General features: G+C 30.0%; 1 protein-coding gene and 1 pseudogene across 2 annotated transcripts; both read right to left on the bottom strand.

Moving 5' to 3' along the window:
- Positions 1-1,596: 1,596 nt before the first annotated feature.
- On the bottom strand, positions 1,597-2,580 carry LOC112748102 (uncharacterized; annotated as a pseudogene).
- Positions 2,581-16,734: 14,154 nt separating this feature from the next.
- On the bottom strand, positions 16,735-22,528 carry LOC112748087 (uncharacterized). 2 transcript variants are annotated; one of them, XM_025796298.3, is made up of 4 exons: positions 21,604-22,528; positions 19,787-20,035; positions 18,864-19,275; positions 16,735-17,870 (listed from the first exon to the last, which is right to left on the bottom strand). In XM_025796298.3, the coding sequence occupies exons 1-4, from the start codon at positions 22,088-22,090 to the stop codon at positions 17,792-17,794; spliced, it is 1,227 nt and encodes a 408-aa protein (XP_025652083.3). In that variant the 5' UTR covers positions 22,091-22,528; the 3' UTR covers positions 16,735-17,791. The 2 variants fall into 2 exon arrangements, with proteins under 2 accessions (XP_025652083.3, XP_072075239.1); XM_072219138.1 differs by having other exon boundaries at positions 16,735-17,548; positions 21,604-22,527.
- Between the last annotated feature and the right edge of the window lie 4,618 nt (positions 22,529-27,146).

Below are 27,146 nucleotides of genomic sequence, written 5' to 3'. Positions count from 1 at the left end.
TTCTAATTTAATTCCAAATATCACAATCTATAAACAGCTCCTTTTTTTAACCCGTATGATTGTACTAGAATTTTAATTAAATTTACTATTTTATCTTTAATAAATTATTGTATTACCATTTAATCTTTTATTTGTTGAAAATATTATTTGTGCACTATTTTATACGAAATAATTAATTTAGTGATTAATTTATAATACAATGGTTGTTTACTTTTTTTATATGTAATATTTTAATAAATGATAAAATTATAAAATATATATACAATAAACCTTCAAAACTTCTTAAAAGTCCTTTCTCTTTTTTGGAGAAAATTGGAAATGAGGAGTTTAGAGAATTTTGCAGTGCTAATAAAAATCTCTAAATTCCTTGTTATCCGAATAATAAAACTCTTAAACAGAGTTTAACACTTCAAAGTCTTTTTCTCTTTTCCTAAATTCTCTAAAATAAAAAATACCTAGAGTAGGGTGAAAAAAAATAATAAAAATAATTAAATATAAAATATATATTCTTAAAAAGCATTTAGAAATTATATTTTAATATAATTTTTTGTAAATATTATTAAAAAAATGATATTTTTTATTTTTAAAATTTTTTCTAGTATCTAAACATTTACACAAAAAGTTAAACTAAATTATAAGTCACTTGTAAGTTATTTATCTTTTATGTTTTGAAATTATTATTAACAATAATATAAATGTTCGGGTATAATTTGAATAGTATATCGAAATGCAAATAAGAAATCTTAAGATTATCTCTGATTTGTACTTAAAAACTATTCAGTGTGTTTTTTCCTTGTTCTTTTTTTTCGATCATCATTTTTTCAATCAAATATACTGAGTCTTAAATTTTGATTGCTGAATACATAGCAATCAGTATGACCAAATTAATAGCTAAGAACTTTTTTTTCTGGTGACTAGTAGCTAAGAACTTTGATCAATTAGAGTCTTAACATTAATTTAAATAAATAATTAATTAAATAAAGATAATGGAGTAGTAACACTCACTCGACCTCATCGTCTAGAAATTATGAGATCATTCTAAGGATGTCTTCAACATCCACTATAGAACCCTGTTCAAAAAGTAGAACCATATTCTCAAGAAAAGTTCGAACGACCTTCAACAAAATGGTATCTGTACCCGAAATCGATACTAGTAGATAGATAGAGAATATATAAAGGCAGGAGACAATTTTTTTCTGAAAAATTTGGCAAAATAGTCCCATAACTTCGAGAGAAGGGATCCCCTCCCAATAATCAGGTCCGAACGATTATTTACCAAAAAAAATTAATATACAAAAAAAAAAGAATAATATACTATTTTTAACAACTAAAAATTTAAGCAAAGTCCAAACTAACTATGAAAAAAGGATTTATTTTAAGCTATATTCTCTAGCTATCACTTAAACCTTTTATTTTTTCCATGTGTTAATTGCAATTGTATTTTGTTTACTTCTTAGATCTTGCTTTTTCTTTAATTTATTTTTCATAGTTAATTTTATTGGCGTTCAAATGTTTACTAATATTTATTCGAGAAAGAAAATAGGATTGCTCCTCAAATTTTCTATACTCTTACATAATTTCACAAACACTAGACAATTTGAATTGTAGATAGAAACTTTACCAATAGTAAAACATAATAAGAGAAAGTTAATTAACTATACATAAAAACATATATATAATTATGATATCAATCTCTATCTATGATGTTGTTGTTGTTGTTTGGGAAGCTAGAGATTGTAACCAAGTTATTATTGTCATGAACACTTGAAAACTTCTTACAAGAGAAAAAAGACAAGCCCTTCCTCAACCTTGATTCAATCATCAATCCACTACCTTTGTTGACCAATTTCTTGTTCTTCTTCTTCTTCTTCCTCTCACCACCATCACCACTTCTTTGATGATGATTATTATCATTCTTTGTGCACTCTTTGTAAGCTGCTATAAAAAGGATCATCTTGATGATCTTGACCAACCCAAAGTCCTTTCTTTGAAGATGTTCTATAATATGGAGGTTGAAAAGCACATGGGGGAAGTGGAATATCTTGAAAATCATGATGATTATTATTACTAGGAATAATATTAGTATCTTATTTCTCTAATTGTTGTGTGCATGATGGAGGGGGTGGTAATAATAACTTAGTCAAAATTTCATTCTCCTTAATGGGAATTTCATCACCATGATTATTAAGAGTAGTAGTAGTTATTACCTTGGAGATACTAGGCTTCTTTTCCCATGAGAATAATACCTTTCTTGATGAATATGGTTGACTACTCATATTGATGATATAGAATTTTTAGCTATAGTGGAATAATAATAATATGATGATAGATAGGGCCTATATATATGAATGAATAAGATTTTGATGTTACTAGACCCTTTATATACTATAGTCTTAAAACCTAATAATAAATGGTTTAGGGTTTTATCATATGTGAATGGACAAGCACCAAAAACGTAAGCATAGACAAATTCCTAAACCAAATTGGAAGTAGAGATAGAAGTTTGTGGAAAAAAATGGCCATGGGTTTGCATCATCATCATCATCAATCACTCAATTGGTGAAGACAAGGAGAAAAGGTTAGAAGGGTATAAGACAAAATAATTAAGATGGCTTGACTTGTTCTTCATATATAATAATTATTATCAAGATTATATAAATAATTAAACAACTTGTGAATGATAATGCTTGGTGTACAAGTGCACCATGTGTACCACCACCTCTTATGTGAAGTGGAATAAGATTCAAGTTTGGATGCACCAATTGTGAGTGCGGATTAGGATTTATTTTTTAAATAAAATAAATTAAATTCTATATTTACACACACACATATATATATATATATATATTATTAATACTTTTACACTTTATGTAAAAAAACACATGATGACCGAATTTAAGAATCATACGAAGTGAAAAAATTATACGTCATCATCAACAATATCTAAAATCAAACTATTAGCATATTTTATTAATTTTTTAGTAGCAGTACTCAAAAGGAAGAAAAAGAAACCAAATTAAATTTATCTTAGATTAGGGTTTAAATTTGGAAAAAGTATAAACTGCGTAAAAATATTTTGAGATGGATAGAAGAAAAAATTAAATTAAGTGCGAAATTTAAAAGTAAAAATATTCAATTTTGTTATAGTAATTATTGAAAGAACTCATCTCAAATTAACTACAAACAAATAAAATCATTTAAAAATTTCATAAAATTTGGCTACGAAAATATAAGACTTTACAAGTGATTACCACGATCATATAAATATAAATTTGTCACTAATTTTAATTCGTGATGAGAATTTTTTCGTTGGTAAGTGATTGGTCATAACTTACTCGCCTAACGGATGCTACATATATATGGGTCTCATAAAAATTCACATTTACTATGATGAAATGGATTTACAATTTTATATCCACTTCCGTGACTAGATGGTATATCGGTATTGTTATCTGCATTAATTGAAGAATGCATCCTCTTTAAGTCTCAATGGTTAAAAAAATTGAAAAAGTAAAGTATAATTTTTAATTTTTTTTAAATATTTTTTTTAATTTTACTTATAAAATTAATAATAAAAGATTATATTTTACTTTTTCAATTATTTAAAAAAAAGTTGAAAGAATTCATTTTTCACTAACGATTTTACTTTTGCTAATTGATAAAAATAATAAAAAATAAATTCCTGAGTCAATATAATTAACCATTATTTGTCATTGTCCCCGTGGAATTTCTTAAATCGAATACAGCAACTCTTTGGACCGTTTACTTGGAAAAAGAGAGGCAACAAAAACAGAATAAAGAAACGGGGTAGCTAGGAAACCAAAAAAAAAAAAAAAAAATAGAAATGTTGTTACATGGATTATTTGATTGGCTCTAATGGAATAATTAGAGAACACATTAAAAAAAAATGTTCATATATAGCGGTAGCAGGATAAACAACGTATATAGTTAGGAACTTAATTGGCTTTTTATTCCCGTCTTTTTTTTCACCAATCATTTTCTTTACCTTATACAAACAATCATTTTCCCTACTTTACCGAAATGTCATCATAAAAAAAATCAACTAATCCAACTCGGAGAATATAATTATGAATATTTTTAGCACAATTTTTTTACATTTTCTTATTTGAATTTGAGATAACTTAGAATTTGACAAATTTATTAACCATTATTCAACTATCTTAATATTAATATTATAAAAAATATTGATCATTGTTATAATACATGTTACCAAAACTGAATTAATAATTAAACTGGTGATCATATCAACGAATTATAATTCAAATGACATAGTCTCTTCATACTCATTTAGAGGTTGCGAGTTCGAATATTTTTATCTTTGGTTTTAAAAAAAAATCAAACTGGTGATCATTGATCAAAATTGAATCCTTTATATTAAATTATTTATTTCATATTTTTGACATATTTACCTTAAATTTAATCAAATTGATAAGATCTTTTGCACATTCAATTGATGAGCGACGAATTTAATCAAACTGAGAGGGAAACTATACAATTTTTTTTTTTTTTTGTGGAAGGGAAACTATACATAAATAGTCATTTGATACATACATATATAACATAAAAAAAATAAAAGAAAATAAAATTTCAACATGATGACATACATTACCCTAATTTTTGAAATGCTTTCACATCTTATAGGTATAAACAAGGTTCCCACAAGACACATCACCAGCATACTTGCAAGAAAAAATATGCATATACTTCCTTATATTAGGCCATGATGATGATGATAGAAGAATATTATTACTACTATTAACCATAAAGGGGCTTTTGGTGCATCTCTTGTAAGCTTCCACAAAAAGATCTTCTAATTTCTCCACCATCCTAAAAGAATTACTACTAATTTCTTCTTCAATTTCTTCTTCTTGTGCCATATGATGAACATGGTGGAGGTTGAAGCACTAACATATTATTATTATTATTACCCATTTTGCCCTTGTTTGACACTTTGGAGAGTCCTGGTCTTGTGTTCCCATGAAAAGGGCACATTTATAACGCACCCTTCACAATAATAATAAACATCATCATCACTATACCTTCTAGTGCTTAAATCTGTGTGCTCCATTTTGCTGAATTCATTCCTATGCAAATGTATGAATTAGGGATGGCAAAGCGGGTCAGTTCAATCCGTTCCATCCCGCCTAGACCCGCCTCATAAACGGGGTAGATTGGCCCGCTCCGCCAACTAATATGGGTTCAAAATGTTAGTCCGTCTTGTTTTATGGCGGATTGGCGGGCTTGTCCATTTGACTCTTTTTTTTTAAAAAATAAAATTCATTAAAATTAACCAAAAAATAATAATTAAAAAATTAAATACAAATAAAAAATAGTCAAATTATAATATAATTTTTTTACTATTTTTTTTAATTTTTAACTTTAATAAAATTGTTCAAAATAATATTTGCCAATAGAATCATCTTTATTTTAAAAAATAAGTCACATAATTTAAGCATATATACGAAATTGTAAAATAAAATAAATAAAGTTAATAACTAAAAGAAGAATAAAAACAAAAAATGAAAAAAAAGTGTTTAAAAATTCTATAATTATTAATTTCATAATAGTAATCACTCTATTATTTAATTAAAAAAATAAAAATAAAAAAATCTTCGGCCCGCCCCGCTCGCCAAAATCCGCCACTTAGTAGTGTAGGTTTGGCGGATTTTTTTTAATTTGGCGGGCTCTAAATTATAATCCGATCTGCCCTTTTTAGCGGGTTTAACGAATCGGCCCGACGGGCTCAACATGTTTTGTCACCCCTACTATGAATATACAGGGGACCATATGTCACGTTTTTCATGCTTAGTAACGGCTTATTCAAATTCTGTTAGAGGAGTTATTGTATGTAGAATTGTCTATCATATAGTATTCATATTTAGGGTACTTGTTTTGACTAGTGGCTACAGATAATTAATTAAATTAAATGAAGAAATTTCTTTTTAAATATCTAAAATGTTTAAGTTTTTAATTGTATTTATTGTTTTAAAAAAAATAACATTTTTAATCTTTGATATCCTTAAAAAAGTAAATATAATTCTTAAAGTATTTTGCTAGTAAAATTTTAAAAAATATTATGTATGTATATTTATAAGAGATATGTGAAATACCGTTGCATCTACTATAAGATGTGAATTTAATTAATTAACACGCAATTTATATATTTGGGGTGTATATGGACTAGGTGAAATTAGGTTTGTTCTAACTCAGATTCGGCTATAAATATATATCGGGTCTATTTTTTAGATCCTAACCTGATCTTAAATTCGATGAAACCTAAACATTTTTTAGCCACAATTATACCAGATTTAAACCGGGTAAAAACCGGACATTTAAAGATTTAACAATAATTTATAAAAAAATTTATTTATAAAGAAATCTATTTACGATGCACTTGTCTATAAAGAAGAAACTTGTTGTCGAGAAGTTGATATCTATATTTGAACTTGAATTTGTCCATAAATTCTAATTTGATGCTTTTTTTTAATCTATTTTCTAATTCAACAAATGTGATTAAAAATAAAACAATAAGCTTATAATTAATATAACATAATATTGGAATTAATTTAAAACATATATACATTTTTTAGTTCTCTTAGGTAGCGTTTGTTTTGAGGTACTGGGACGGAGACTGGGAGATTGGAAAGTGGGACTCAGTATCATGTTTGTTGGCCCAAAGATTGATACTAAAATTTCAATCTCTATCCCTAAGTATTTCAGTACCTCCAAAAAGTGGAGACACAAAAGACTGAAATTTTTTGAAACAGAATAACATTTTATACCTAAAATATTCTCATTTTAATTAATTAATTAATTCCAACTTTATCCTTTGTGCAAATTAAATTAGAGATTCATTTTTATTTAAGTCTTTATTTCTCACTTTATACCAAATACAATATTAAAATTTATTTCAATCTCTGTCTATTAGTCGTAATCTTTTAATCTCTGTCTCTTTTCCAAACGCTACATAAATAATGACTGAGTCGAATGAAGCCGAATTCGCCTTTACCCGAATCTGACCCTAAATAATAATTAGATCTTTTTAAAAACTCGGACCTAATTCTAGATCGATAAAATCACATTAAATTAATCTTTAAAATATTTGAATCTGGGCGAGTTTTCGGACTAGACCATATACATTCCTGTTACACACTCTAATTATAGTGTGAGTAAGCATGCACCATATCTTGAATATTACATATAAACATATCACAAATTTATATGTATAATGTTGGAAATATTGTAAACATAGAAACGAGGCTCAGCTTTGATGTTAATGGAGGAGCGACAGCACTATATATCCACCTCTAAATTGATATTCATATATTCTTTTAATATAACTTATTAATATCCAACTCCAACAAACTAATTTAATTAGTAGGAATTTTTTATGCTGCCACGTTGGTGATTTAAACTATGATATACCATGAGTTTGTATATAAATTATATATGTAGATAATCAATTAATATTTGACTAAGATAGTTTTAAAATTTCCCTAAGGAGTTAAGGTAGGCTACTTATTACTACCTGCCAGATCAACCTTTTTTTATATTGAAAAAACATAAAATAAAATTAGTGCAATTTAGAGTCACATCTTATAAATTAATAAATTTTAATTTGTGCATAGGATCCCTTACTAATTCTCATAAGAAAACTTAATGTAATTTGCCCTAATGATAAAGTATGTAACAATTAATAGGGTTGTGTAGTTTCATTTGCTGTATCAAGGAACATTATCTACGATGATGATGATGAGAAATTTAATAATAGTATTTTATTTTTCTTAACTTGTAATATTGCCGTATAGTTATACTAGATAGTTTAATTTTATTCAAATTAAAAATAATTTTGTGTTGATAAATAATAATCATTTAATTTCAAGCTTTCTACGTCTTTTGTTGCTCCAATGGCCTTGAAAATATATGAGAGATTTTATTGGCTTTTGGGGTATGAATTAATTTTTTATTCTTAGATAAATTTGTGACTTATACTGATACGCAACTATGCAGCACTTAAGACAAAAAAAAATCTTTAATTTTCGTCAATAATTTAAAAATCCGCGTTTCTTTTTGTCATAAAACCACTTTTGTTTTTTAATTTAAACTGACAAAAAAATTAAAAGACACATAAATAATTATATTTTTAATATATATCTTCATGCAAAGGGTCTAATTTTGTATTTATCTAAATTTTTTGTATAAATTTATTTTTATTTATTTTATAGTATTTTTTATTTAAAAATAATGAAGTTCAAATTCTAAATTTTTCGATCACAAAAAATTTGATACTATATACCATAAAATTACTTCTCTTAAAAACTTAAATTAATAAAAAAATACTTAAATAATAATTATATTTCTAACCATTAGTTTCTTCTTTTCTTTTGTTAACCAATTAATATGTGGTTTGATACTAATTATACAGTGATATAGTTAGCATCGATGGAAAAACTTTAGGTAAATTTGACACTTGAATCATCTACTAAAACTTTCATATTATTTATTAAAATAATTAATTATCACATAACAAGGATAGAAATTCAAGTTGCACTGATGGAATATGGGAAATTATTGTTGCTTACCAAATATGCTATTCTTATTTTATTTTTACTTGCTTTTTATATGGTTGATTGGTGGTATATTGGTGGACGTTCTTCTCATAACTCAACATTATAATAAATTCATATCAATCAAATCACATAGTATTAAATTAGGAAATAGCTTCAGAAGTCTAATATACATCTGGATATTATGTAATGTCTCATCATGGTACGTTGCATTAATATATAATATTATTAAGTTAAATTATTTATTGATTTTTATAATTTTATTAAATTTTTAATTAATTTTTTATAAATTTAAAATTTATAATTGAATCTTGTATTAAATAAAAAAGTTTAATTAGATTCATATTAGTTATTATTTTTTAGAAAAAAGGTTATAATCTTAAAACATTTGTTTTTACAAAATTTTCACAAGTTATGTTATATCAAACACAAAAATAACTAGTTAAATAATATTTCGTATTTTTTAACAAAGACTCAATTAAAAAAATTAATTTATCTAATATAAAAATTTAATTACAAATTTTTAAGCTAAAAAGACCTAATTGCAAAGTTAGTGAAGTTATAAAAACCAACAAATTAATTAAGTTATATTAGTAAGTATTAACATACATATAATTTAAATAATTGATTTAGATTCAAATGACAGTGGGAACATACAAGTTAACTAAAATTACATTGCTTATATATTTTACAGTAGAATATCGATCACTTGTTATAAACATTATTATACTAAATTTTATAAAAGTTGAACATCATAAAATATATTCTAATAAATATAATATCAAATTATCCATAAAAAAATATGTCAAATGAGTTTATATTAAAACAAATTGGAAGAAGAATATAATTACAGTAGTCATCACTCTATTGTTTAGATAAATAAAGAAAAATATTTTTTTAATTATTTTCCCAATAATTTACTCAAACCAAAAAATATTGTACCATCTATTATTTTTATATTTTAATTCTAACGAAAGCTAGCGTGTAATGAAAAAGGGAGAAATGGAACTAGACTTAGACGCATGTCTTAGGATTCTTAAGAATATTTAATATTAATGGTTGGATGTTAGGTATAGATTGAGAAGCACAATGGAATTTTATGAGATTAAAAAATATCAACTTATATGTACAAGGACGAATATATTAATTATCTTTCAAATATTCATGTGAGATTCATGGGATTATATTTATAATAACATATTATTAAATAATACTAGTCATACCAATTTGTTATCATATATAATTCAGTTTCAGCACTCCTATCTTTTGAAATAGAAGAATTGTTTCCTTTAACTTAAAAAAAGAAAACCAGTTTTGGTAAAATTGTATAAACTTTATAATTAAATAGAGTAGTATCTAATTAAAATCAATTTTCAAACAGAATAGCTTCTTATCAAAATCATTCTTCAGATTTTGGTTCGCTCGATATATAGAACTTTTAACACGGACTGACCAGGACTGACCAACAACTATGTCAATTTGTGCTGGTCGGGTGGCCATCTCACTCGTTTACTTAAGTGAGCATTGGGGTTTGAATCCAGTTTTATACATACAATAAGTAAATTCTTAAAAAGAGTTCAAATTTGCAATAAATTAGTTCTTAACTTATCGAGTTAAAAAAAAAAAAAACATGCCACTTGAACAAGATTTGCGGTGCTCACCGATATAAAATTTAAATTATTCACAAAAAAAAATATTCAACAAACTTTTATTTTTTCGGACACAACTAAACTTTTCTTTAAGAATAAAAATATGATTTTTATTTATTTTTGGATAAGAGAGTAGGATGGACAGTCCCAATTATAGACGTTACAATGTCAGAAACATTGATCCAATGACTAAAATCCCATTTTGGTCCTTGACACACGATTACTCATTTTAGTCCTCGAGATTTAAAATTACCTATACTGGTTCTCCAAATTTAGATCCGGGCACCAATGTAGTCCCTCAGCCCTTTCCGGTGATGACTCAGCAAACGGAGTGCCATGGTGGCACCCTCGCTGCCACGCTGGACCCTCTCTAAACGACGTCGTTTCCCTCTTTAGCGCCCAAATAAATAAAAAAACGCTGTGACTTGTATATGAAGGAGCAGAAACGAGTTTTACCCCATACAAAATATTCATCTTCTTCTCTACCTCCATCATTCTTCTTCATCTCTAATCAATGGTGCCAGTGAAGAGTTTCTGAAATCATTCATCACCCAAGTTGAACTAACCCACGACTAGGTTAGAGTGGAATCGTGTTTCAAAGGAAGGAGGTTACTCTCCTCTCGTTCTTAGCCAAGGTAAGCGTTAATGTTGGGGTTTAGTGGCTTTAATTTTTTTTAATTTATTTTTGGAATGCATGTATGATTGCACTCTATGGTGCTGGTGTTCTTGTAAATGGAGAACCTTATGCTTTGTTGCAACTATTTTTTCTAGAGTTTCTTTGATTGCTTATACGTTGGGTTGGGTTGTTGGGGTGCTCTATTTTTTTATGAATGGAACAGGGGATGATGTTGATAGGGTTAGGGCTATGCAATTTTAAACTGGTTTTTGAATTTGGGTTTTCATCTCTGAACAATTTTGAATCTTACACTGAAAATTCAAGTTGATGGGGGATTTATCAACATGCATTTTGAAGAAAATCATTATTCAGATGAAGGGTTTGTATCTGTCAAAGGTAGGAGGAGTTCTCTTAAGTTTAAACATGCCTCTGCCTCTGCATTTGTTAAGGTTTGGAGAGTTAGTGCTGGAGGTTGGTAAAGGCAGCTTGAAAATTTTACTTGCAGTTATTGTGGTGATAAAGGTCACACCAAGAGAGGTTGCAAAAAGAAGAGATTGGCTGATACAGCAGCAGCTGCTGCTGCTGTGGCTGAGGCTGAGGCTGCTACAAAAAAACAAAGAGGGCGAAGGGGGAGGAGATCCAATAGCCGACCAAACATGCGTTGCTACCTCTGATGAAACAAACCAACAAGGTGAAGGAGGAAATGTACCACCTATTGATTTAGCACCTATTGTTTCAGCAACCAGTGATGTCCAACCAGTAGAACTTGAGTTGTCTCAACCTACCTGTTTTGAACAAGAGGATTCTCAGCAGGTAAAGATGTAAATACCATTGCTATATCATAACCTATTACTGTATTTTAACTTTGGAACCTGAATATTTTTACATGATATAGGTTGCTAGAAATATAAGGCTTAGCTCAGGAACAACATTAAGGATGGCAAGTTTAATGAAGTTTGTGCCTACTCCCGGTTTCAAAGCACCAAGAAAAAAGACTTGAAGAAATTAGTTAGATGTGTTTAGGGAGGTTATGAAAATTAGTATGTGGCATTAGGCCTTTAATGTTTTGTTAAAATTTAAACAATGACTACTAAGATCAGTCCTGGTTATTTTGATATCACAGTGGATCTTTTGATGTTAATACTCATGATGCTTGGTTATGCATCTTTTTTGTTCAACTCTGATAACTAATTTAATATAAATCCAGTTTGCTGTGTAACTTGCTTATTGTAATCCTATTTACATATAACTCAGTTTTGTTGAATCATGTGTAAGTCACAGGAATACCACAAATTACTCTTTATTCATTCCATTCAAATATTTTTACACAATATATATTCCATTACATTACATTACACATGAATCCTTCTATAATTTTTTCTTCAAAATTTGTCACACATCACTAACAGAAACACTACCATCATAAACACAGCTACCATCAACAAATTGGTCATGAATTTCTGACTTCTTACATCATTTTCCAACCTCCTAACCCTCCATGTTAGGTTCATCTTCACTCTATCATTGACTCTACTAGAATCTGCTATTCCAGCACTTTCCTCTTAAACAATGTCAGCCCAAACAAACATATCACACCAAGTCTTTTTTCTTGTCTGAAATGAACCAATAAAAGATGATGAAATGAAGTAGGCAAGAACAAATTAACAGATCAGAAGCACATCCCAGATGATGAAATGAAAAGAGACATACATTTAAATCAGAAGCACATCCCAGATGTCTGCCATGTACACTTTCTTGACCCAAAGATGCGATTGGAGTAACCGGTAATGAGTGGGCAACCTTTGACAATGGAGAGAATGAACCTTTACCATTAAGAGAGAGGGTCCTTGAAGTAGGTGGATGTGGAAGGACCATCCGTCTTTGCGAAAGAAGATAATGCGGCATCTAATGACCATGGGGGTATTTGCAGAGAGGGGAGTGCAGGCCGTCTGGAGTGAGGAATCAAGGAAGCCTTGTCACCTTTTTCATTTGTATTTGCAGCACATGTCTACAGTAAGTAACACAATGCAATGCTACATCAAATAATTGCAAACTGACAAAAGCAGCGGCAGCTTATAGTTTTTAGTATTGAGTGATTACAGTTTTAGAGAAAACTGAAATTTAGCCAAGTTACATTCATATTATGGTAGCAGCAGCTAGCAATCAGGAAACAGAGAAATGGCAGATCAAAATGGAAGACATATGATCTATATGTGTTATTACCTGGAGCTGGAGGCGATGAAGAGGATGATCTGAGAAGGAATCAGCAGCAGCAGTTTGAAGCTCAGGCGATGAAGAGGATGATCTTAACTTTTAGGGTTTTAATGGGACCAGGGACCAGATTGGGTACAAAATTCAGATTTGCCACGTCAGCTAGCCTTTGCTGGCTCCAGCGTGGCATTGGAGGTGCCAGATCATCCCTCCGTTTGCTGACTTGGCGCCGGAAAGGGTTGCAGGGCCACTATGGGTCCCGGAGTTGAATGTCAGGGATGCTGTTAGAGAATTTTGAGAGTCAAGGACAAGTATGGGTAACTTGCCCAATCTCAGAGACCACTTTGGAGTTTTAGTCTTGATCCAATAGAAAATCCCTTTTCTTTGATGACTTGAATGAAAAATCCTTTAGCTTTGGGTTATTATCAATTTGGGTCATAACTCCTCAGGACTATTGTTGAAGATTTGGAAAGACCCCAAGAATTGATGCCCAGAGGTTTTTTTTTTGTCATAATGCCCAGAGTTATTTTAAAAGTCAAAGTAAACCCCAAAATGGCCAAATCCAAAAACAAAACAAAAAAAACCTACCCATAAAAATGGCCATGAAAACATCAAAAGTAATAACAATAATAATAATAATGATTTGGATCGGTAAGTGGTTAACTTAATGGTCTGTTTAATTAAGTGTTTGAAGTTTGAATCCTATATTGTATATATGTAGTAATTTGTTGGTCATCTTTAAATAATGAAACTCAGATTTACGACGGATTAATTATTAATATATCGAACTAGAAAATATCGTGAACAATCCAAAAAAAAAATTTAATGTGTATAATCATTTTGTATTTTTATATGTATGTCTAGTACTTGATTCGAAGATGAAATTGTTTTGAAATTTTTTTCTTTTGAATTCTTAGGAGATAAAATTACATATATCTAAAGGAGAATAAATATGAATGAATATTCTCATCCTTATGTTATCACTTTCTTTTTTTTTATTAAGAATTGCATGACCAAATCACCTTTGGTTTTCTTACCATGGACCAATAAAATTACCTTCTTGTGTTGTTTTATATTTTTATACTAGCTTAATTAGAAGTTTAGAAATGTTCTTTCTAAACTAGTTTCGGTTTAATTCTTTCTTTTTGAATGTTCATTCTGTTTTTTATAAAAAAAATATAACAATACACTTCTTTAATTTTGTCTTATTGGGGTAATATAAGAATCAAATTTGCTGATTAATTATTTTTCAATTAATATTGGTTAATTTTTTAAAATAAATTCTAAATCTTAAACCTTCTAAAAATTAAGTGTTAAAAAATAATTTTACAATGAAAAATAAACTAATATTAACTAATTAAAAATTAATTTTCGAATCCAAATGATAAATTTGGAAAGAAAAAAAATTAAATTAGAACTCTCATGTCTACTTAAATTAAAAGAAAATTATATTCATATATACTTCTCTTAACAATTAAATGAAAACATGGTTGAAAGGGACTCTAGTTTCTTGTTTTTATTTACTCTAGGGTAAAGTATTAAATTGATCTTCTATATTTAGGTTTAATCTTATTTTAGTTTTTAAAATTTAAAGTATCTTATTTAAATTCAAAAAATTTTATTTAGTTTCAATATAATCCTGTCATAAAGTCAATGTTAAATAATTAACGTCACCGTTCAACCAAACCTAAATGTTCTTTTTTAAAGAACAGGTACAAACTAAAAAGCACAGAATCAAGAGCGGATACATCACCGCGAGTCACTGGCAAATGGAGAACATCTTCAAGAACTCGCTTTTCGCAGGAAAATTCACCGATAACAACAAAGATAAGGCCATCGTCACCTCTACCGTGGAAAACTCCACTCGACAACCGAAGAGTTTGATTACATAAATATTCTATATCTAAAAACTGAATTTCGTTAATTATTTAATATAACTTCACGACAGGACTACATTAAAATTAAATAATTTTTTTTAAATTCAAATAGAACACTTTAAACCTTAAAAATCAAAACAAGATTAAACATAAATATAAAAAAAATCAATTTAATACTTTATCCTTTCCTTTATTTTCAGTCCCTCCCATTTTTTTTTTGTTAGTGCTAACTTCTTCCAGCGGAGTACTTGTATAACTCAAAATTAATATTTACTGCCATGTCATGCAATCAAAGTCCCCACCTTCACCAAAAAAATTCATCACCTTGAAAAAAAAATACCATGTCCACACACTCCAACCATCTTCATAATTTGCTGTTAAATACAACCAAACAAAATCACATTTAATAATTTAAAAAAAAAGAAGAAGAAAGAACACATCTCATCCAACTTCTAAATTCTAATATTACCATATATTATATAAAAATAAATAAAAAACTTAATATTAATGTGAAGCATGAAGCAAACATCCACATTCCACACACAGTAGTTTGTGTTTACAAGAGATGATTTTACAAGATTGCCCCTCCTTTGTTGTTGTCTACTGCCCTTGGACTACTCCCAGCACTGCTATTAGAGAGTGAACCAAATGCTGTTGTCTTTTGCAACACCCCAGTTGGTGATGACCCTATTGAAGGACTATTGTCCCACCCATCACTACTAATAAGGTTCAAAGATCCCTTATTATTATTATTATTATTATTATTATTATTATTATTATTATTATTATTATTATTAAGGTCGAGAACCTCACCAAGTGGACCACCCATTGAACTCTCCCATGAAATTGGAATCCAATTTGGTTGTCTAACAATGTTGTTGTTGTTGTTGTTGACACCAATTCCAACTCCTAACCCCATTTGAATAGGGTCTACTAATTCCAATTCCAACTCCCTTGATGATGATACCCTTAAAGGTGAGAGTGTCACTTTCTCATTGGTTGGCATGAATTGATGATTTGGGATTGAGATTGACAATTGTGTTGACTCATTAATGAAATGCCTTAGGGAATTGTTTTGTGAATCATTGCTCTTATTATTGGAAGAAGGGTTAAGGAGTGAATCACAAGTCACAACTCCAAATTCATGGTGGTTGTTATGAATCATGAATGGGTTTTTGATGTGTGGAAAACGATCCGACACAAAACTCACCGGCAAGTGTACCGGGTCGCATCAAGTAATAAAACTCACGGGAGTGAGGTCGATCCCACAGGGATTGAAGGATTGAGCAATTTTAGTTTAGTGGTTGATTTAGTCAAGCGAACAAGAGTTGATTTGAGTGATTTGTATCCGGCAGAAGCTAAATTGCATGAAGTTTAAAAGGGAGAGGGAAAATTGCAGTAAATTAAAGAGAACAGGAAGTAAAGAAGCTGAATCTTAAAATGCAAGTAATATAAATTGCAGAAACTTAGATTGCAAGAAATGTAAATGACTAAAACTTAAAGTGCAAGAAATGTAAATTACTTGAATTATAAAGGGAATTGGGAATTTGATTTGCAGAAACTAAACGAGAGAAAAGTAAATTGCAACAAGCAGGAAAGGTAAAAGGTGGATTCAAATAAACCGGATCTCAAACAGAAATGTAAATAAACTTGGTGAAGCAATTAAACAAGGAAATTAAAATGGAAACCAATAGATCTCAGGACCCAAGAGACTAGATAACTAAGTCTAGATCTCAATGCCTTCCTAGATCCAAATTCAGAGAGCAATTGCAAAATTTAAGAAGATCAAGCAGTAGAAGAAAAGTAAATTTAAAGTTCAATTTCCAAAAGTTGATCAAAACAGAGAGATCTCAAGGTGAGATTGAGACAGAATTTCCTCAATTCTTCAACACCCAAGACTCAAGACAAGTGTAGATGAAATTGAAAACAAGAAAACTAAGAGGAAGAAAATTCAATTCTTCTTCCCAGGACTCAGAATCTCCAAACAACTCAAAACCCAAAAGCTTTCCAAAACTCCCAGCAATACTAAAAGAAAAATTCTAAAAGAAAGCTCTCCGAAAAACTTAAATTCTAAGCTATTTATACACTCTCTTCAAATGATCTTCAAGCCTTGAATTGGGCCTTTACTCTTGATGGAATTGGGTTGACAAAAGCCTCTGTTGATTGCTCTTGGAGTTGGAGAGAAACCCACTTGTGAACCGGGCCATGAATCATTAAAGCTTGAGTCAAAGCTTGAGGGCAAACTTTGGCTCAAACTTTTCATATCAGCTAGCCTCCTGTGCTGTCATCCACGTTTGAGCTAAAGTTTGAGGTCAAACTTTGAGCCAAACGTGGATCCCCCTTGAATGCTTCTTGGCCAACGTTTGCCTAAAAGCTTGAGGGCAAACGTTGGCGCAAGCTTTTGCTCCCCTGGGTGTTTGTTGTGGCGCCAACGTTTGCCTAAAAGCTTGAGGGCAAACGTTGGCGCAAGCTTTTGCTCCCCTAGGTGTTTGTTGTGGCGCCAACGTTTGCCTAAAAGCTTGAGGGCAAACGTTGGAGCAAGCTTTTTGTTCTCTCTCACTCCTTGCCATTCCTTCTTTCTTCAACCTTCTTCAAAGCTCTTTTCACCTATCATCAATCAACCAAAAACATCAAAGCTATGCTCAAAATCATGAGATTGTCTCTCTTTCATAATTTATGACAATTATAGCACAAAATCTCATGAAATTGCATTAATTCATCCATGGTTGATTGAATCAAAGGAAACATGAAATTCTACCCAATTGGCTTACTTATGGCTCAAGAAAGTGCATAAAATCAATTGAAAACAAAAGAAAAAGACTAGTAAAACTAGGCTAAGATGACTTGTCATCAGTTTTCCTTTGGTGGTAGCATTGGAAGTAGTGAACAACTCTCATTTGCATTATTGTTCTCTTTCTTCATAAACATCCTGCATTATAGTAATTAAGAACTTGAATTTAATTTTAATATATTATTAGTATAAAACAGTTTAAAAGAACACTGAATAATGCATAATTGAAAAGGAACACTTTAAACACATGGGTAAAGTAACAAACAAAAATTGACATGCCTTAAGACCATCTTTTTCTTTTAAGAAAAATTAAAAGCATATGAACCACCATGTCAAAATTGACTAGTCACTATCTACCAAAAAAGATGAACAAGAAATACTAGATTCTTTGATTAGAAGATGAAACACAAATACTAAAAGAGGGAACATGCATAAGGAGGTAGGAATGAGTGCCAAGAGAATTTCTTAGTTGCTTCCAAATAAAGAAAAAGATGGTACTATATATATAATGTGTGCAATTTAACACATCAATTATTATTGCATAATTAAAAAAGGATAGGAACATTAACGTCTCCCATTTTCACAACACTTTTAAAAAGTTAAATTGCAGAAGACATCTTTTTCTTTTTTAAAAGTATACTCTAACCTAACTCGGCCTATGTTCACATAGCCGGTCTCAAGCCCGGAAAAACAAGGGTTTTTCGGTTTGTGCGACTGCCAATGTAAAACAATGTCACATCCCAATACATGGCCACGACACAATGACGTCCTTGAAGCCATATTAGGCTGTGTTAAGCCTGCGACAGCCAACCTAAAACAAAGTCGCATCTCAAAGCATGGACATGATGCAATGACGTCTTAATCCATGTAGCCGACCCCATTTAATGGGAAAAAGGTTTAATCTATGTCATTCATTGTTTGACATGTCAACCATGTAATAATAATAAATTCACATTGCTGATGTCAAACAATGAATAACAAACACCTAGGAATTTTTCGGGATCAAAGGGATACCTAAAACATTTTTCTTGCCCTTTCTTTTAAAACCATGCAAGCTAAGAATTTCAATTATTATGTACCAATATGCTATAAACAAAAGAAGAAAAAATAAATTAGTAATTAGTGGCGCACCTGCTGATATTATTAGCAGCAGAAGCATCAGATGCAACAGGCTGCTGCTGCTGAATAACATTCTTGTGTTCATGGCAGTTTCCAAATGAAATAGTGTTGCTATTGTTGTTGGAAGCAGTGTTCCCCACAATGGAGAATGAAGAACTTGAATTGTTGCTGTTAGGCAACAATAGCTTTGAGTTAGAAGTGGTGGTTGTGGTGGTGGTGGTGGTGATGGCAGCAGCATGGCCTGATTGGCCTTCCACAGGCTTTCTTGAACGATGGCGGCCTCGGTTCATGTGACGCTCGCAGTACTTCTGGTCCACAACTGCGTCCCTCGAGCACCGCCATTTCTTCCCATCGGTTCTCCTGCACCGACCTGGCTCCGGATCGGTGCTGCTCGAGAATCCCAAATGGAAACCTCCCCATCCCACTGCAAAGACTCATTTTATTTAAAACACAATATCTAGTGACAAGGTTTGTGTTAGTTAACACACTCACTAAATTTAAACGTAGTTGTTTTTGTGTGAAATTGATAGCTGAAAACAGTTATCAATTTCTCATTAAAACAACTGTGTATGAGTCTCTACTATATAAACGAGTGAATTACGAAAATTACACCCGATTTGGATGCCTATGAAAATGACAAGAAAAAATGCTAAGAGATAATCAGAATTTATTATTTTTGGCCACCACTTAGTTATTAATTTAATTTTTTTAATCTAATTTATTTCGTTTAGTAATCCAACAACATACTTTATCCCATATTTTTAAACATTAAAAAAAATGACTAATGTGAAATAGTTTTGATTTTGTTGACAAAAATGTGACATGTGTCGCCTCTTCTGTCAACAAAAGAAAACTATTTAATGTTTTGGGATTATTTTCATCTACATCTAAATCTTAGAAATGAAGAAAAAAGAAAAGAAGAGAAAGATACTTACAAGGATTGGGTCTAAGAAGTGGATTAGGAAAGTTAGAGAATGGAGAAGTGGAATGAAGGGCTTTAGTGATTGGAATAAGATGAGAAGGAACAGGAACATTTGCAGTGATATACTTGTAAATGAGTGCTTGGTGCTCCAGCTCCATCCACTGTGAGGGAGTGAATAATGCAGCTCCTACCACTCTTCCCACATTATTATTACTACTACTATTTCCCATCATCATCATTCCCCAATTACTGTTATTGTAACCTGTTTCATTATTCATCATTACTCAAAATTCATATAATATCTTATATTAACAAAGTATTTGGTTTATCTAAAAAATTTTATGAATAAATTTATAAATAAAAATATTAATTTTGTTATATACTTTTAGTGTAAAACGCATCTAATTATATATTATCACACCAATAAAAAGTTTAACTTAATCATTTAATATTTCACAAGCATTTGATTGAATGGCCTTATAAAAGATTATTTTGTCAATTTAATTTTTATAAAAAAATTTATTCAAATAACTAATCGTAAATTCTCACGTCAACAAAAATAACTAATTTCCAAACTCTTATTAAGTCATCATCCAAACGTATGAATCTCATTAAATTGTAAAATTACTATCAGTACATCAAAATTAATCACTTATTTCATTTCACAACTTAAAAGAAACATCAAAACAAATGCTGGCACAAGGTAGCATTTTAATTATTTATTAATTCTCCGATTATGCTACGTGTACAATAAAATCAGCCACCAGTATAAAATACATGTTGAAATATAAATACACATTGAAAATAAATTAAACCACACATATATTTATACACAAATACAGTAGTGACTGATTTAGAAGCTAATTTTAATATACAAATAGCATTTTTGATTAACTTCTTACTATCTTGATTTGAGGGGGAAAAAACCGTTAAGGTCAACTTTTTTGGTTTGAGGAAGACATGGAAAAGAGGATTTTATAGTAAAGGAGTACAGAAGATAACATAAGGTAAAAGAGCCAATCAAATTATGTAGCTTTGTTTTTCTTTTTCATGCTCCCTATCATAATAGCTTCAATAAGCTTCTCTCATATGTCTTTTTTTTTTCTTCCCTTTTTCTCCTTTGGTATACTCTAGGTTTTAGTGCAAAATTTTGCTTACATCCCTCACCCTAAAACAGGAACAAGGAATATAGTTTCTTTGGAAGAATTTCTTATTTATTTATTTATTTATTTAATTCTTGACAAGACTTCAGAAAAACAAGGCATATCTCAAATATATTTTTTTTCCATGAAAAGACCTTCCACACAGGTACTGTAGGATGACCATCAACAACAAAAAAAATACACAAATTTTTTTACTAGATTACAAAAAAAAAAAAGAACCATTTTCAAGAAAAATACCAAACATCCAAATCAAACTCATTAACCTACAAATTACAAGGAAACCCCTTTTTCATCATCAAAAAGAATGCTCACAATCTCTCTAGAAGGTGTATTCTAAAAATGTAATCCTGGTTCTAGCTCTAAACCTTTGCGAGCGAGGCAATCGGCACCTCTATTTAGGTCTTCTTTTCCGGACTTTAGCCCCGTCTTATTCATAATTGGGGTTTTGAATAAGACGACCTTTTTCATTTTGAATTCTTATTACTTTTTCATACAAAAAAAAACCTACAAATTACAAATCCAAATCCAACCATCCATAAACCCCCAAAAAAATTCAAATAAAAATAACCCATTATTAGAAATGACTTAATGATTAAAGATATTTGAGTAATATGCATGAGTAACAACAAAAAGACCTCAAATAAGAAATATTAATAAATAAATATACCTGCATTATTATTTATGTTGTAACTAGAGAAAGGGTGATAAGAAGTGTGCAATGTAGCATTTGAAGAAGCCTTTTCCACAATCAAAGTCTCTGACTTTGGTGTTGGTGTTGTTGAGAAACTCAGCATCTTCTCTTCTCCTTCTTGTTTGAAGAGAGCAATGGCAACATTGTCATTTCCATTATTATTATTATTATTATTATTATTATTATTATTATTATTATTATTAGATCTCAACAACACATTACAACAAGAGCTATTGTTGTTGTTGTTCCTCTGATGATTCTGAAAAAACAACATTCCCTTTGATGTTGTTGTTGTGATGACATCATCATCATCACCAGTAGTAATATTAACCTTTGACAGTTTTGCCCCTCTTCTATTATTATGATCATTATTACTCACCTCCTCTTCAGATCTTTGATGCTTAACGAACCCAGATCCAAATGGAACAAACCCAGCTTCTGAACCCACCACACCAAGATCCATATAACACCACAAATTAATACAACTATAAATATAACTATTCAAAAAAAAAAGACTTAAAACTATATTAGAGAAAAATTAAAATGATGCATCTTGTTCTTTAGTTGGAACAACAACAATAACGAGAATAAAAGTACACAATGTCCCTTGAGAGAGAGAGAGAGAGAGAGAGAGAGAGAGAGAGAGAGAGAGAGAGAGAGAGAGAGAGAGAGAGAGAGAGAGAGAGAGAGAGAGAGAGAGAGAGAGAGAGAGAGAGAGAGAGAGAGAGAGAGAGAGAGAGAGAGAGAGAGATGCTACTAGTTTTTGTGACACCTTTAAAGCTACTTAGCTGAAACTAGAAACCGGAATGGTTTTGTTCTTTGCCAAGGATAAAATAATTGGAGATAGAGATAGAGATAGAGATAGAGAGAGAAATTTAAAGTATATATAATATGATGGAAGAAGAAGCTTATGACTAGGCATGGTATATATCTCTGGGACATACTAATAAAATAATATTATTGTTTTTAGTACCATATATACACAACATCCCTTCAAAAAATAAAATTATTATAGACCTTTCAGAATTTTTTATTTTTAATATTGGACAGTGGTATTTTTTTGAAATGTGGATTATTAAGGATGTTATACTTAAATATGAAATCGTTTAATTAGAAAAGTATAAATTAAATCGTTCGATTTATTAAAGGTAAAAAATTAGACCGTCCAATTTGTGTTAAAAAAATAAAAAAATTTGAGGTACACAAATCGGCATTTTTACAGTTTTAAAAAATACCAAAAATTACAATATTAAAATATATCACCACTTTTATTTTTATAACAAAAAAAATTAGTCGACCGTTGATTATTATTAATACTAAAATTTTTTTTATGTTTTGTGTATCTCCAAAAATAAGATCATGCATGATAAATATGAGATTTTGCTGTAAGTTTCTTTAAAAATATATACCTGAAAATGAATAGAAACTGATTGCTCGACTAGATTAACAGAATAATCATGTTTATCCGAGTTGAGTTGCCTTTGTAGATGACTTTTTTTTTTTTATAATTGTTCCTGTGCAGTAATTTGAGTCGAGGTATAACTCCTTCTAGTGTCGAGATATAACTCCTTCTTCCGTGTGTATGGAGTTTTCTGTCCTAAGAGCACAGATGCCGAGCTATACTTCAGCCGTCAAGGAACACCGGAGGAGGTTGGGACCTGCAAAGAGACTCTACGCTCAAGTTAGTAAGAGTATAAGACAAATGACTCAAAATGAATAGTGTTGTGTACCTAAGATTGGAGGTGGACGTATTTATAGAATTGTTGTAATACGATTACTCTACTTAGTGGGATAATTATGTGATAACTGCTCTAGTGAGTTTGTTTAGAGAGATTTGTGGAGTTAGAGAGATTTGTGGAGAGATTCCTGTGCTGTTGGCATGTAGTTATTTGATTGTATATGATATGTTCGTTAGGAGAGCAAAACACGTACTCTCCACGTACTCCTTCATGTGTGTATTTAGTTTTAACCAGATTGATTCCGATTTATAGTTTTGAGCCTGCACGTGTGTATTTAGTTTTAAACAGATTGATTCCGATTTATAGTCCTGAGCCGAATTATAGCCAACGGACGGATCATAGCCCCCAAGCTTGACCTGTGAAAATTTTCAATTAAACTGGTTGAGCTTTCGACCTATAAATCGAAATTGTGATTATGGCAACCCCCAAGCTCAACTTGTTAGATTGAAAAGAGAGAAAAATGAAAAAAAAATGGTAGTAACAGATGAAATAGATAAACAAATAAATAAAGATGAATAAAAAAGGTGGGATAGTTATGGCTATTCAATCAGTGGTAGCTCCCAAACTTAGCCAGTTAGTCGATATTTATTCAAAAACAATTGAATGGTAAGAGTTGTTCGATCAATATAATTATGTGGGGGATACTTTTCTATCGAATCGATTGTATGATCCGAGAATGTAATGATCAATTGTCTTTGAGAATTTTTTCGACCCACAATAATTTATTGACGAATTTCTTGTCCAAAGCAATTAATTATTGAATATTGACTGAATAATAAAGATTTGTAACATAAATAAAATGAGTTGAAAGTAAACATGCATAAATTATTGTAAAATAGAAAAATAAAAGAGATGAGTCCATTACCCATGTATCAAAGTAACGATCATTGCTAATCGAGTTTATTTTTTTATTGGTATTTTTAGGATTGATATTTTGAAGTTGAATGATTGCATCAAAGTATCACGTGTGTGTTGTATTTGAACTTGAGTGTCCGGCGGTTATTAGGGATAATTGGACATAATAGATAAGTTGGTATCTTGTGCATTTGGAAATTGGAGTATAGTTCAGTTTTGATTTGATCGTGTATGGCTTATAGATCAAGGAAGATTAATAGAAAAAAAATTAAAAGTAAAAAAGTAAATATTAAAAAGATATTTCCTGTACTTGTATTGCCACAAAATGTATGTATCTCGAGCTTTGGGTGTTTATCACCGCGGCTTTAGCTTCCGATCCGCTATTGATTATAACCTGTAAAATAGGATAAATAATTCGGTAGAAAAAACGGTAGTGGGGTTAAGTAAACTCGGCTCCACGGTGGGCGCCATATGTTCCTGTCCAGTAATCCTTCTTCCGTGTGTATGGAGTTTTCTGTCCTAAGAGCACAGATGCCGAGCTAGCCGTCAAGGAACACCGGAGGAGGTTGGGACCTGCAAAGAGACTCCAACGCTCAAGTTAGTAAGAGTATAAGATGAATATCAAATGACTCAGAATGAATAGTGTTGTGTACCCTAAGATTGGAGGTGGACGTATTTATAGAATTGTTGTAGTACGATTACTCTAATATTGTAGAGCTGTTACTTAGTGGGATAATTATGTGATAACTGCTTTAGTGAGTTTATTTAGAGAGATTTGTGGAGAGATTCTTGTGCCATCTGGGTTGGCACGTAGTTATTTGATTGTATACGATAAGTTCGTTAGAAGAGCAAAACACGTACTCTCCACGTATTCCTCCATGTGTGTATTTAGTTTTAATCAGATTAATTCCGATTTATAGTTTTGAACCTGCACGTGTGTATTTAATTTTAACCAAATTAATTTCGATTTATAGTCCTGAGCCGAATTATAGCCAACGAACGGATCAATAATCATGTTTACTTAATTAATAAACATCTATCACTAATTCTTATTACTACCAAATCAAATATAAGGACAATACTTTTTATGTATCTCTTTGTTTTTGTCGCTCTAATTTTTGCTAACAAACAATGCCTCAATATCAATGTAATTGTGGGTATTTGTGGGAATATTCAAAAATAAGGATAAGATGAGGCCAATAATTTTTGTTGTAAATTTTATGGGATAAGGATTATATGTCCCGATCCTGTGGAAAATCGTATTTCGAAGATAATTAATATTTTATTAAATGAGTGAAATCCCTTTTCATTTTTGTTGGATTATTATCACTTAGCAATTGAAATTCATGGACCTCTAATTAATTTTACTCTTTATTTTACTCAAAAAAGAGTAAAATTCTTTTAACAATATTCTTTTAATATTCAAGATTTATTTAGAGAGAATAAATATTGAATTATCAAAGTTAATCAAGTTAATATATATAACTTAAAATATATAATTAATAAATAATATATAAAAAAATAAAAATTGGTTATCAACTTGAATCTCTCTTTTATTATATTACCATCTAAATATGGAATCAAAAAATGTTGGCAAAATATAAGGTACACATCAAAGTTTAAAGATATGCTTACGTGGCAAAATATAAACCATATATTCTAAAGTCACACTTTTCACCTAAAACCGTAACTTTTCACAAAGAAAAGCGTCACTTAATGGAAAAAAGTAAATTAGAAGATTTAAGAGAAAAAATAATTAAATTATCAAAATTAATAGATCAAAAATCAATGATTTTAACTAATGTTAATTGTAATGACACCGAATTCTTAAAATCAATACAAAATGATTTTTCTCAAAATCTTTATTTTACTATAAGTTTTATTGAAAGACTTCAAAAACCTGAAAAAACTTATTTTTCACACGGAATTTCTAAAAAATGCTACCATGGAAATGATTCCCCACATCTTTATCATACTTTTAACCCACAATTAAATTCTATAGTAGATATGCTTGAAGAAATATTAGTATCCATAAAATTTCAAAGAAATAAGGAAAAAGAAAATTCCAAAGAAGAAAAATTTCAAAATATAATCAATATAACAGACTTAAAAGTAAAACCACCATTGAAATTATGAATATTGAAGAAAAATTAGAAGAAGTTACAATACTTTTTAAACAATTAAAAATGGCTCAAGAAAATAATATTATGGAACATGGTTTTCAAATAGAAGAAGAATTAGTAAATTCTGAAAATATAGAAAATGAAGAACACATTCTAGATTATTCAAGTGACGAGGAACCAGCAATTCCAATACAAGTAAAAAATGAAGCTGGAACATCTAAGGATAATCAATCTCAATTTAAATGGGAAACAAGTTTTGATAATTATGCTTTTAAAAAAGGGTTTATACATAAAGATTCAAAATATACAAAAATACCATCAAAATACGTTCTTAAAATCCAAGAAATGGAAGGAGAAAGAATGCTTGACTTAGACTGTAAAAAGAATGAAAAAGAAATTTTCGAAAATTGGTTGAATTCCTTTTTATTAGAAGCTTTTACTAATCCAAAGCTTAGTGAATTTTCTGGAAGAGATATTTGGAATTACATAGAGTTTCATACTAAAGGAACTATAAGAGATTATATGACATCAATAGAAAACCAAATAATAGAAGATTTAGCAACAAAAACAACAGCTTATGATAAGATATTATATATAATGATGATTCTATATAAAGAATTTTTTGGAAAAAATATTATAGATCATAGACAAGAAGTCTATAACAAAGAATATCAAGAAGTAAAAAACCATTTAGCTAATATTCAGATATATGATCTATGTAATGTGGAATCTTATATATGCGAATATAGAATACATTATTACAAATTAAAAGAAGAAGATAAAAATCATTATCTTAGTATGT

Source organism: Arachis hypogaea, chromosome 2 (assembly GCF_003086295.3).
Source record: "Arachis hypogaea cultivar Tifrunner chromosome 2, arahy.Tifrunner.gnm2.J5K5, whole genome shotgun sequence".
Lineage (NCBI taxonomy): Eukaryota > Viridiplantae > Streptophyta > Magnoliopsida > Fabales > Fabaceae > Arachis > Arachis hypogaea.
The sequence above is the reverse complement of the archived record's forward strand: the minus strand, read 5'-3'. Positions and strand labels throughout refer to the sequence as shown.

Bases quoted from the DNA above. Each gene is read 5' to 3' on its own strand.
- LOC112748087 (XM_025796298.3), bottom strand. From the start codon at position 22,090: ATGGATCTTGGTGTGGTGGGTTCAGAAGCTGGGTTTGTTCCATTTGGA. The intron at 20,036-21,603 runs GTATATTTATTT...ATAATGAAACAG, and splicing joins CAACATAAATAATAATGCAG to GTTACAATAACAGTAATTGG. The intron at 17,871-18,863 runs GTGCGCCACTAA...ACTATAATGCAG, and splicing joins GCTGCTAATAATATCAGCAG to GATGTTTATGAAGAAAGAGA.